Consider the following 13,232-nt stretch of genomic DNA (forward strand, 5'->3'; position numbering starts at 1 on the left):
CGTGTGGCTAAATACTGGCATACATTGTCCAAAATCACAGTAATTGGTCCCAGTTTGGGTATCTTCAAAGAGGAATTCCAAAAATTGTAACTATAGGTTACCTCTGTTATCTGAAGCATTTTAGTAGCACTTGCTTGGAACACAACCAGAAGGGTGAGAACCAAACACTTCATAGTAAAACTAAAGAATATGTAGACTGTATCTCACATTGAAATAAGAACCGTAGAATATTTCAGATGTAGCACAATTCTACATTTAAAATTGTGGTCTAGAAATGGCTTCCAAATGAGATCACATTGTAGATCACATTTACTTTTTAGATATGGATTTATTCTAGACCTTGAGGCATAATCTTCCAGTTTTTTTCACCATTCATAATTCACCATGCGTAGAGGAGATCAGAGATCTTTTCCATTAAACAGCATCCTTACAGCTATTATGTATAATGTTAAATATAATATCAGTTTAGTATGTTTTAAAGAAATGTATGGTTTAGTGAGGTTTAATAAAAACACCTCAGAGTGTAATGAGATAACAACTTTCAAAATTTGTTCTTTTCTGAGATGAATTGTCATTATGTTCCGTTGTGTTTTGTCACTCTTCTCATGAACCTTGCAGTTACTTCCTTCCATTAGCTTGTAGCCTTCCGTTAGAAAATCTAGTGCCTTATTGTTGTATTTTCTTCCATTCTTCTGTATAAATTCATGAGTGGCCATGGTAACCATCTTTTTCCATTCTAGATCGCTCTCCAGATATTGATAACTATTCTGAAGAAGAGGATGACAGCTTTTCCTCTGAACAGGAAGCCAGTGATGATGCAGTACAGGGCCAGGTATTTATCTATCTATTGGCCTTTCCTTTCCTGTAAGACAAGAGTTCAAAAGCTGGGTATTTTTCAGGTGTATTTGAGTTACAAAAGCCTCAGTTCTTGAGGATGATAAGACTTGTTCAACAATATTGATTACTCACTCTTACTAAAGGAGATTATGAAGAGTATATCTTTTTTGAGTTACCCTTCCAGCTGTCAAAGATGGGATATATTTTAGTGCTAAGTACCAGGTATAAATTGCTAGTCTCTTTCCTCCCACTTCAGCAGCTAATCTGTACCCAGTTTATAATAGGCTTAGGGGAGGGAGGGAGGGAGGGAGGGAGAGAGAGAGAGAAGGAGAAGGGAAGAGGGAGAGAGAGAAAGGAGGGGAGGAGGAGGGAGAGAATACGATTGATTAAAAGAATATTTAATAGATGATAAAAAATGAGAGTGCCCCAAACTGAGAATTGAGATGCAATGGAGTTTTGTCCTGCAATTTAAACAGAGGCATGTAATAAGTGATTAAGGTTTTTTCCTCCTTCACTTACCAGAAATAGCAGATGTTTTTTCATTGTGGATGGATCCTTGTGGGAGAAATAAAAGCCATTAAGAGAGAAAAACAGGTTTCTAGCAACAGGGGTGAATCTATTGAGATATTTATTAGGGAACAACTAATAAGTATCTGGAATGCTACTGTTAAAATAGTTTTAATGAATCGTACACATTCTTTTGACCCAGAATAAGCTAGCTCTTAAAACATACCTTCTGAGAAAATTCCCCATCTCAACTTTCTATTCATTGATCATCAGCCATGTAATCTCTTATTTGTTGCTCTCTAAAACTCTCTAATTAATATCCAAGGAATCATCAAGTTCACCCCGCTCCCTGAAACCAGATGGTCATGACAGTTTATTGTCCTCTCTTTCTATTCAGGATTTGTATGATGAAGATGATGAAATGAGGAAGCCAAAGAAGGCCAGGCGGAAAATGATCCGAACTACATCAATGACCCGAGTAAAGTCAGCCCTTTTTTTTCCTGGGGGTGGATTTCTGTGGGCTTTAGGTGGGAACAGGAGCAAGGGCACTCCATAATAAACCATGATTGCAAGTCCGACTTTACTTTTCCCCTTTCTTCCCACAAGGTGCCATCCATAAATAAATTCAGAGAGAGCGAGAAATTCATGTAGTCTTCCATCAGCATAGATTTCAGGGTTACCTATGTTATAGACTTCTTTCTGGATTCAGATTCTTTTTTTTTTTAAAGAATATAGTGATATTTTCTATTTTTTGCCACGAAAGCAGAAATAAATGCTTAGAATAGCCACATATTAGGATATCTGATACCTTATTACTTAAATCTATCACATAAAAGATGGGATTGATTTGTTTCCTAATACAGGATAAATAATAATGGGTTTAAATAACAAGGAAATAGATTTCAATTGGACATTAGGAAAAATGTCTTAATGATAAAGGCTATTTGACATTGGAATAGACTGCCTCCAAAAGTGGTGGACTTCACTGAAGATGTTTACATTTATGTTGGATGGGAAGTCATTATAGTCAATTCCTATGGAAGATAAAGGTTGGACTAGATCAGGGGTGTCAAACTCGCGTTGTCCCGTTGATGTATCTGGACTTTTTTCCCCTTTGCTAAACCAGGCGTGGGCGTGACCAGCGTGTGATGCATCTGGCCCGCGGGCAGGGAGTTTGACAGCCCTGGACTAGATGATCAAGGTTCCTTCCAACTGTTCAGTTCTGTGATTCATTTAACACGTGTTGTAACATGCATAAGAATAGTAACATCCAGGTAGGAAGCTGTTGGGATGAAAAGGCCATACCTGAGAAGGGCATCCACGTTCAGCAGATGGGAGCAACAGCTGGGAGTCCTCCCTTCCGGCACAGGGATTCCAACTCCCAGTTTTTCCTTTTTAATCTTTAGTTCTGCTGCTCCTGCTGCTCCTGATTAAATCCACAAATGATTAGGTGACCATCTAGAATCAGTAGAGGTCAGCTCTGAGAAAGAAGCTGACACTGATGCTGCTATTCACAAGGGATTGCTCATCCCCTCCCTATGGAAACGTGGGGAAATTGGGCTGCTGTTAGGTCATTTTGGCTTCTGTGTTTGGGCCATGTTTTAGTTCTGCTGGGAGGAAATGGCAAGATGGGCCAATTACAGAATACGTTGTAGTGTACATCCAGCTGGAGGAGAGGTCTCTAAACTTGGCAACTTTAAGACTTGTGGACTTCAACTACCAGAATTCTCCAGCCAGCAAAGCTGCCAAGTTTGCCAAGTTTGGAGACCCCTGAGCTAGAGGGAGGTACCAAAGGAAGACTCTTCCTCTATTATTAATCTGTTTCCTTTCAACTTCTTTTATATTTTAGCAACCAAACTTCAAGCAGAAATTTGTTGCCTTGCTGAAGAGGTTTAAAGTGACAGATGAGGTAAGGAAATTGATTTTGGATAGATGTGGAGACAGCTATTTTCCCTCTTCACTCAATATTTGTTGAACACTTTTACTGAATATTTTAAAAGGGGAAAAATCATAAACCTAAAGAAGAGGACAGGGAAAAGCACGAAGCAAACAAATAAGAGATTTTTTTTCCTACCCAGCTTAATACTTTTTTACTGTCTTCATTTAACATTCAAAATTTGCCGCAACAGTAATAAATACCAGTGCCATCAACCTGCTGTTTTAATGCCTTCTCATGAAGACTCCCCCCCGCCCAAAAAAAAAGAAAAAGAAAAATTGGGTGCAAACTACCCAGTAGCCAAAGTGCTACTCATTATCTTATTTATTATCCTTTCCATTTTGGTTCCTGTGCTGGCCTTAGGTGCTCAAAACTTGAAAGATTTGAGTGACTGAAAACGTTCACAGATGTGGGCAGCCCCTCCCCCCTGCATGACATCGTTTCATAACAGCTGGCAGCACTGGGTATGCGTTGCAACCCGGGAAAGGGAAACCATGTAGCATAATCCGGTTCTGAGTTAGTTAAAAGTGCTCCTTCGATCCCAGAGTATTAGGAGACATGTTCTATGTAAACTATATACACTATCTCAGGAGAGTAGAAGTACATTCTCCCAGAATTATTTGGTTATTAGCGATTCTGTAATTTGGCTTTAATTCATTCAGTTTTGCCTGACGCTGCAGAGCGTAAAGCAAATCCTTTGCTTTGGTCATCGAGATAAAACTTTGATCCCGTAGGACTCAATTTCCCAGTTTTTTCAGGAGGAGGGAGCACTCCCTTTCCCCAACCCGATGACCTGGTTTAAGCTTCTGCATGCAATCCCTCATTTTCTCTCCGTGTCTCTATTTTATAAATACTTGCACTGTGGAGTGCTTGGCAGAGGATGTTGAGCTGGGTAGCTTTGGGGGGGCTCCTTCAGGATCAGAGGTATTTTATTGTATAGCATAAAGGCTTGTGCTTAGCCACCGTGGGATTGATCGGTAACACTTTCAAAATATAGAGAATGTCAAAAACATTTATAAGATTAATACCCTTAGGGAACAAACTATTTCTTCCTTTTTCTTTAAGAGCTTCTAGAGAACTATAGTTATGTGAGACATTTTCAGGAAAACCAACAGAGAATTCTGTGGCACTTTAAACATTTTTTCTCATGAGCCTTTATAAATCATAGCCCACAACATTAGTTGCTCTGCAGAGGCCTGTTCCTGTTTCTGCCGTAATTTCCCAAACGTGTAAAAAAAAAATTCTCTCCCTTCATAAGCGGCTCTCTATAGCCTCTAAATGATCAGGAAATGAAGTTGTGTTTTGCGGTCCACAGCCTTTTAAAAATTGTCCAGTCCTGCTTTATGATTAATTTGAGAGACTCAAAAAGTATTCAGATGACTCTAAAATTAAGTACATGCACTCTCTCCCTCTCTCTTTTTCTCTAACACACATTCATCTCTTGACTACTATACCCTCAAGTGACATAGGATAAATGAATCATTACTCGAGATGGATAAATATATGTAAATCTTGAATTGCCAAATTGTCTATAAATGAAGGAAGTGTCTTTTCCCAAAGGTGTTTTTTCAAAGCGATAGCTGGACTTTCTTGTATGTCTTTGATGATGTTTTGCTTCTCCTCCAAGAAGCTTGAGAGCTGAAGAAGCTGAGAAGTGAAACATCTTCAAAGAAAAATAAGAAACTCCAGTTGCCTCTTGGAAAAAGCACCCTTGGGACAACCATGACCTGGATAATTGAGAATCTCTATAGACAGGAAGGAAGTGTCTTCTATATAAGTCAAAAAATTATCAAATAAAGAGGCATACCCATTTGTAATGAAGCTGTGTTTGGGCCTCTTCATCTGTTAAAAGAGGTACTAATTTTGGATCAGGTGGTACATTTGGTAGGATGGTCCTTATGATATGGTATTCCATATTGAGAAATGGGGTAAGATTGAGTTTCGTTGGCTTCTGTCACTACTGTCCTTCCTTAGAAAAGGAATATAGGATCATACAGCAATCTTAATTTTATTCTTAGGAGTGCTTAAATTTATTTTCTTTTAGTAATAAATATTAACGTTCTGTTTTTCCCCATGTGTTTTAGAGACACATCAAGGCTATAATGTTGTTATTAAAAACTCCAATTTTTTTAAAAAAATGATTTCATAGTGGTCAATTTCAGTGGCTCAGATATATATAGTTGTATTTATCCTAGTGCATCAGCAAGGAGAATTTTAATTTTGGGTATGGTTTTTTATATGTAATAAAAACCGGGGGGAAAAGACACCATGAATTAATGGATGAAATTAGTATTTTATGTTGGTGTACCATTTTTCTCCTCACCATGGTTTGGGATCTCCAGGTTTTGGATTCTGACCCAGTGGATCAGACCCAAGAAGTGGAGGAAGACCTGGGTTTGCTCTATGACAGCCTTGAGGAATGCAACAATAGTGACAGCGGCCCTGAAATTGAAGATAATGAAAGTGTTCATAGCACTCCTAAGCCAACTTTGAGGTAAGAGCTCAAAGATGAAAAGCCACTGAATTTGGCTTGAGGAACTGTGGCAGGAAATATTTGTCCTTCAAAGCTTTCCTTTGGATTTCAGCCTCTCAACATTGTCTCCAAAATTCAAGTAACTCCATGCCCAGCCAGGAATCCATTGCACGTCTACTCCAAAGCAAGCCCCAGTTGAGTTAACTGAGGCTCAGTCCCAGAGAGCTGCATTTAGCTCATCAGCCCTGACTTTCCTTCTTCTTCAGTGCAGCTGGGCTGATGACTTGCAAGACACAGTTTCCGCATTTGTGATTCATTTGCTGGGAAAGGGAAGACTTGGGATCAAAAAGTAATTTGGTGAAGGATGGGGAAAGCTTGAGGCTGACCTTAAATGTGACAGGCTAATAAAAGAGCCCTGCGTAAGCCACAACAGACCAGCAGGGATTGATGAAGTAGCCAAACTCCTCTGGGGCAGTTATGCTGAGTCTGCCTTGCAAATGACTGGGTAAAAGAAGAAAGAGACTGATGGTGAATTTTGTATTTTAGTGCTTGCTTGAGGAAGTGGTGGAATACCTCTTTAAGTGTTTTCATATGGTTTTTCTTTCACGGGGACAGGCTTCCAATTTTATTAATCTTTAGGAGGATTTAGTGGTAATCTGAGAGATGGAATAGGTCTACAGTTAATCTGTATCTCTTAGTTCTGCAAATCACACTATTGGGAAAAGTGCAGTGGACAACCAGAGCATAGATGGAATTGAATATTGTTTTACTGAAAAGGAGAAGCAGACTTTGCTGACCTCTGGTGCTTTACAGATGGGTTCAGCTGTAACTCCAATGCTTGGGAATTGTAGTCCCACACAGTCAACAACAATTGACAACGTTCAATTTTTATTTTTATTTTTTTGATAGTAGAAAAAACTTTGGGGGAATATCTGACTGCTTGTTTACAAAGCGGGAAATGGGGCTATATTACTTCCTTGGAGCATCTCTGGTGGTGCCAGCCCTACTTCTCCCAAGGCAGCAAAGATTTTAGAAAAGGTTCTCCTCGTTCCTGAAGGCCATATCTGCACAACTTCCTGTAAATTTGTTTCATTGGTGGATGAATGTTCTTATCTGTATCACATTTGAAGCATAGATAATGAAGAAGGTGCATAATGCACATCTCAAATCTCCAGGAAAATGGCCCCGCTGATCAATCCACAAGGAAGGTTGTGTTTGTCCTATAAGTTTGAGAATGTTCTGCGGTTCGTCAGTGACCTGAGAAAAGGGGGAAGGTGTCTCCCTCCTTTCCCATTTGAGAAAAATTCTCTATCTGTTCAGTGCAGGTAGTGATATGGTAATGCAAGCCCCTTTGGGATTGGGTTTTTTGCTATTTGAGATGGTACTTTAAGACAATATCCTTGAAATTAGCTCCACCAGAGATCTATTTGCCCAGATGCTTCCATCTCTGAAGAACTGTTGGTTTGAGCTGAGTGAGTTAATGTTAGAGTAGTTAGAAGCACATGAGAATTGACAGTTGATGGCATTTCTCCTTCGAGTATATTAGCTTTCTTTTGTTTTACACTAAGATTGGTCATCCAGTAGAGCTTGCCTTGAGGTTATGGTCCTTTATGGGTATTCCCTGACATGCATAGTATTGTTAGAGGGGTTATGGAGACATATGTGCACAACTATGCATATCCCATTAGTTTTTATTTTTGTTTATATATCATATTTTGGAACTGCCATGCCCCTCGCAGAGAGACTCTAGGCAATTTACAGTACAATATTAAAACATAGAAACAATATATAAAGGTTAAAAAGTAACAGGAGACAAGTTCCTTGCAAAGGTCTTTGAATGACTTTTGCAAGGAACTTGTCTCCTTTTACATTTATTTAACATTTATTACATTACATTATTACATTTATTACATTACATTTATTTACCTTTATTTAACCTTTGTATGTATAATGTGAAATCTGAAAAAAAAAATCTTAGCTACTTTGGGTGATTCCACCTTGTGTAAACGGTACCTGTGTTCACCAGATACTTTACCCTGTTCCTTTTCAGATACTGGAAGTGCAAGATCTTTACAAAGAATCATGTAATCTGAGTTCTTGCAGGTAGCTTTGAGTAAACACCCATATCTCCAAACTCTATTTATCTTCCGATAGAAATGATACAACTCAATCTTACCTAAACCCAGGAATATACTTTAATGCTGTGCAAAAGCTCAGAGTTAGACCAATCTGCAATGTAGATCTTATCCTTTAGTTGTGCTGTTGGTGCATATTTGTTACAAAATAAAGTTGCAAGCTTGAGCCAAAGCAGACTCACTTAGTTTCTCATCCTATGATAGAAATCATAGGAAGGTAACAAAGAGTTACCTTTCAGTTTTGCATTTGAGTTTTTCCCCCCTCAGCCATTTCAAACCTAACAATAGATCTGAACAATAGCTGCCCCCTTTCTTGTGCAGATTCAGTTACTTTAAGAGAGAATCTAGTTGGTTGGGGAGAATATACTTGTTCTAGCTGGAAGTAGAAGTGCTTTGGTCTATTTTATTCCTTCTCTGTTGAAAGTGACACTTCAAAAACCCCTTTGCTCACAAGGATTGGCCCTCCCTCCCTTCCAACCATCTTTTTGTGTTGCTGGAAGACCAGGTCTTTGGTGATGGTTTTGCTTGTGGTGCTCCATGGGGATAGAGAATGGGGTGGAATTCAAGCTTGGGTTATGGTGACTTCACTTCTCCCTCGTTTCTCTTTCTGTCTGTCTGTCTCTCTGTCTGTCTGTCTGTCTGTCTGTTTCTTCTGCAGGCGCTTCTTTGAGGGCGTCTCTCACTCTGGTTCCCAGACTGAGATCAGCAGTCTGCACAGCCAAAAAGGGCAGGAGCGAGAGTCGGGCAGCCCTGTGAGTTGTTATTCCTTCCTTCCTTCCTTCCTTCCTTCCTTCCTTCCTTCCTTCCTTCCTTCCTTCCTTCCTTCCTTCCTTCCTTCCTTCCTTCCTTCCTTCCCTCCTTCCCCCGACTTTCCGGTTTGCCCATCCAGAAACTCTGTGCTTTAGTAACAATTCCTGCTACATGCATTTGCTTTCTTCTTTCTTCTGTCTTTCCTTAATGAGCTTCCTTTTTTCCAATTTAGAAGAAGTAGGATAGGAGCAAGCCAACCAAACTTACTTAGCTGGGCTCCTTGGGTTCCTGCAGTGATGAAATGAAAGGGAGGGTGGCTATTTTCCCCTACAACTTCTTCTTGTGGCCCTTGGGTCTTTTCCCAATATTCTGGACAATGAGAAAGCACAATGTATTTTGACATGTGCCTGTTCTTCCCCTGTCTGGAATAGCCCTGCTTCTGCTCCTTTCTTAAGATTTCATGGATGCAAAGTTGTCACTACTCACCCATTTTCTTCTTCCCTCCCCCATGCCTGCTTGCTCTCTGCCCACTCTCCTAGGGAGAAGCAGAGAAGTGGAAAGTGGGTATCCCACGCACCCAAGATGAGGCTGCTGTGGAAAATGCAGCTATGGTGAGTCCTCTCCTTTCCTAGCTGTTTTATGAAGTTTCTGCCACCCTCCCAACTGACCTGGCAGTTTATCCAAATGAGTAAATGGTTGACTTCATGTTGCTCATCTGATCCTGGTTGTCAGTGGCCATCAGTCTGACACTTATGCTGGGCAAACGATAGCTATTCCATTGGGAACAGAACAGTCTTTGGGTCCAGATTTCCAAAATATTGTACAGTTGAGTGTTCCTAAGATAAAACAAAGCTGCCATGTGTCCTACTGCAGGGATTCTGAAATGGTTGGCACTCACTGTGTAGATGTGACCAATCCTTGCCACTTATACTCATGGGGCCCTGCCACATAGGGTCCCACAACAGCATGTATTTTGTTTTTGCTTTGACCCATCAAACTCATTAGCTCACAACAAAGAGATGCTTTCTCTGGCTGATTTGTAATATTGTTTCTCATGAGGAACCATATGTATGGGGACTAGACAAACTATTTGGATAATTTTTAGAACAGTAAACTGGGATCTATAAGTTAAGCATTTGTAAGTGGTTGGTCTAAGCATCTTCCTGCTTCAGTCTGTTCTAATGTCTGTGTGAGCAGCAGCTTTAGAGGTGGTGGGAGAAAATGACTCAAGGAGCCCTTGAGATACATTGGCAATGTTTGGGGAAATTCTAGCATTAATCTTTCTTTATCAGTGCTAGATACACTAGTCATCCACTCTGTATATTCCGGGTACTACTCCCCAATACTACATTCACATGAAGAACAGTACCCTATGCTTTCTTCTACTCTATAAACATCCACAGTCTCTGGGGGTACCAAAATATTTGGAGCTCTTGCTGGCATATCTACATCCTGGAGTAGTGGTGGATGGAATGAAGGGAATTTAGAAAGCACCATGTTGAAGGGAGTTTTGAAAACACAATGGTTGTACATAGCTCTGTTTGGTTGATACTTTGTTCTCAAGGGCTGCATTCTGCTGGCCAATTCAGTTGTTGATTCATCCCACCATCTCAGTGCACCGTGGAATCACATATTCTTTAATTATACAGGTAATCCTTGACTTATGACCATTTGCTTAATGATGGTTTGAATTAATGGTGGTTTTGGAAAGGGTGCAATGGGGCCTGTAAAGCAATTCTGACCATTGCAAAATATTGCACTACCAGTCTCATGATAGCGATCTGACTTTTGGGCAACCAGTTTGCACTTACAAGCAATCGTATGACTGCCATTTGCAGTCTTGTCTGCTGGCTTCCCCAGAAAGTCATTGCAGGAAAGCTTGCAAGCCTGCCGAGAGGACTATTTCTAATTCTTGAGGACTGACTGAAAGAGCTCCCTGCGCCAAAGGATTTCAGCTCCATGCTTGCTTAGATTGTTGAAATCCACATCCAAATTCAAAGGGAGACTCTACTGAAATCCAAGCAGACGTAGAGTTGAAATCCTTCCGTGGGGAGCTCTTTCAGCCAGCCCCAAAGACAAAGAGAGAACCAAGATCAAAGTAGGGACTTCAGCCCCTGAGCAGAGAGGCAGCACAGTAAGGTAAGGAGCCCAGGGTACCCCTGAGTGAGGAAGGCCTTCAGAGACAGGGTAAAGCTGCCTGTGAGTGTCTCTCTGCTCAGGGGCTTAAAATCCTGCTTAGATTTTGGCAGGGAGGATTTTCGGTTCCTGAACAGATGCCAGGTTCTCCCAAGAGCTCCCCCACTCCCTCCGACGCACCAGGCACTTCTTATATAGGATTCCCTCGGCTTTGTGATCTGTGAGATTGCTTAACGACCTCACTCAGGAATGCCAGAATTGTGGTCATTGAATGAAGCAGTCATATGACATCTAACTTTTAACAACCGCTTTGCTCAACAACCAAAATTCTGGTTGCAGTTGTGGTTGTAAGTCAAGGAGTACCTGCAGCTTTTCAGGCACAGTCGAGGATTTTCTCCCCACCTTCTAGAATCATGTAAATTAAATTTGGCTCTTCTTTGAAAGTATGGAACAACTCCCAATTCAAACCTTCCCGTTAGCATTCTTTCCGCTTCTGTCTGTTTGGCTGGGGTGAGCTACAGAGGTGGCCCGTCACGGTGTAGCAGTGGGGGTAGAAATGTGCATTAGTGAATTGAGGTGTGGGAAGAGGTTGAAGAAAAAAGTTCGCCGGTGGGTAAGAGGCACGCCAATCAAACCATTCCATTTGACCTTCTCCTGGGGCTCCAAAGCAAAACGCATCCACAAACTTTCCAATGCTTTCTGTGCATCATCATTTCTTTGGTTATTGGGCATATTGGAAATATAATAACCACATGATCTCAGGAGCTGGAGGCAAACGATTCCTGTCCAGGAGGAGCAGCTGAGACGGTGTTGAAGGAAAGCAGCATGGATAGGCTTGCCCAACTGAGCAATGTAAGCAAGCCGGAGTTCCCAGCCACTGTTTCCCCCAGGTAAGAAAGGCCCTCATTGGCAACGGGCAGCTGATCTTGCATAGGGAGCAGCTATGTTGGCCATGCAGAGGAGGATTTTAGAGTATAAAAAAGGTTCTTTCCCCTTGGGGCCAATGTTCAGGTAGAAACCCTAAGTCTGCTGTGGCTCAGGCATGGATTCTTGGCCTATGATTTCATAAGGCAATCGAATCAGTAAATTCTTCAAAAACCTAAGATGTTTTCCCAGATACCCTTTCAATCCTAAATTGGCATAGCATCTAAGTCAGGGGTGTCCAACCTTGGCAACTTTAAGACTTGTGGACTTCAACTCCCAGAATTCCTCAGCCAGCAAAGCTGGCTGAGGAATTCTGGGAGTTGAAGTCCACAAGTCTTAAAGTTGCCAAGGTTGGACACCCCTGATCTAAATAATCAAAGCATAGGTGGTGGTACACTTAGTCGATGTTTATAGACTTTGACAAACAGTATTTTTTGTTTTACAACGTCCAATTAATCCCTGTTGTAAGTGTGAATTTCTTAGCCGCCCCTCCCCCTGTTCAGTCTCCGTCTTTGGGTCTCGATAGCCATTGGTGACTTAGAAATTCTGGCTGCTCGTGGCATTTGCTCACTAGCACAGCAGGGACTTCCTTTGGGCATCTGAGACCTGCCTACCCTCCCTCAACCTGTGCTGATAACCTGCTGTTTGTCTTTCAGCAAAGCTGAGAACAAGCAGCTCTGGCGACCTCGCAGTATGTCTGTCAAGGATAGACAAAACTCCAAGAGCCACAGTGACCGAACCGGTAGCCTGGACAGTGAGGGCTCCCCAGACTCCCGGCAGAACAGCCAGGTTAGGCAGTGGTGAGCGGGATGCTGGCTTGTGGGGCGAGAAAGGCTCTTTCCTGGCACCGGGGCGGAGGGCAGAAGGGCCCCCAGAAATGCCTTAAATGGGGAGCGGAGAAACAAAATCAAAGCAATGGAGACACTTGGAACTTTCTCAAGACAGCCAAAATCTCTCCTATCTTTATGGTCTTTGATGATTGCAGGGATTGGAACTGTCCTCAACTTGGTTGTCCCAAAGGTGCTTTTTCCCAAGTGGCAGCTGGATTTTCTGATTTTTCTTTGAGGACATTTTGCTTCTCCTCCAAGAAGCTGAAGAAGTGAAATGTCTTTAAAGAAAAAGCAGAAAGTCCAATTGCCTCCGGGGGAGGGGGGGGGGAAGCACCTTTGGGACAACCGTGACCTCGATGACTGAGAGTCTCCATAGACATTTGGGCTGAAAATGGCTTTCCTTTGCTGCTGCAGGTGCCTCGGAAATCTGTGTATGATCAGCTCAACCAGATCCTGGTCTCAGACGAGCAGCTGCCTGAGAGCATCATCCTGGTGAACATCACAGAGTGGCAAGGCCAGGTGAGGGAGCCCTGAAGGCAGCTGATTGGACATGGGCTGCATTTAACTAAGCCCTCTGCTCTGAAAGGGAAGGGAAACTTGTGAAAAGCAGTTCAGGGGTTTACAGAGCCCATTGGCCAAAAAGGGAGGGGGGAAATATTTAAAACAATGAAATGTACATTAAAACTACAGAGGAGTGTGCCAGA

The 13,232-nt window shown here is 41.8% G+C and overlaps 1 protein-coding gene across 4 annotated transcripts in view; it reads left to right on the forward strand.

The window, feature by feature from the left end:
* LOC113420273 (phosphofurin acidic cluster sorting protein 2-like) overlaps positions 1–13,232 on the forward strand; it is a 158,458-nt gene that overhangs the window by 133,440 nt on the left and 11,786 nt on the right. For 2 of the 4 annotated variants that reach the window (XM_087962459.1, XM_087962437.1), the window contains exons 6-14: positions 741–832; positions 1,742–1,822; positions 3,194–3,253; positions 5,623–5,774; positions 8,547–8,640; positions 9,178–9,249; positions 11,537–11,664; positions 12,355–12,487; positions 12,943–13,047. In XM_087962459.1, coding sequence (XP_087818585.1) covers positions 741–832; positions 1,742–1,822; positions 3,194–3,253; positions 5,623–5,774; positions 8,547–8,640; positions 9,178–9,249; positions 11,537–11,664; positions 12,355–12,487; positions 12,943–13,047 — 917 coding nt within the window. The remainder of the gene's footprint in view (positions 1–740; positions 833–1,741; positions 1,823–3,193; positions 3,254–5,622; positions 5,775–8,546; positions 8,641–9,177; positions 9,250–11,536; positions 11,665–12,354; positions 12,488–12,942; positions 13,048–13,232) is intronic. The other 2 variants (XM_087962455.1, XM_087962446.1) reach the window with 1 other exon arrangement.

The sequence above is a fragment of the Notechis scutatus genome, chromosome 1 (assembly GCF_049901735.1).
Source record: "Notechis scutatus isolate UNSWTSFEM ecotype Mainland chromosome 1, rNotScu1.2, whole genome shotgun sequence".
Lineage (NCBI taxonomy): Eukaryota > Metazoa > Chordata > Lepidosauria > Squamata > Elapidae > Notechis > Notechis scutatus.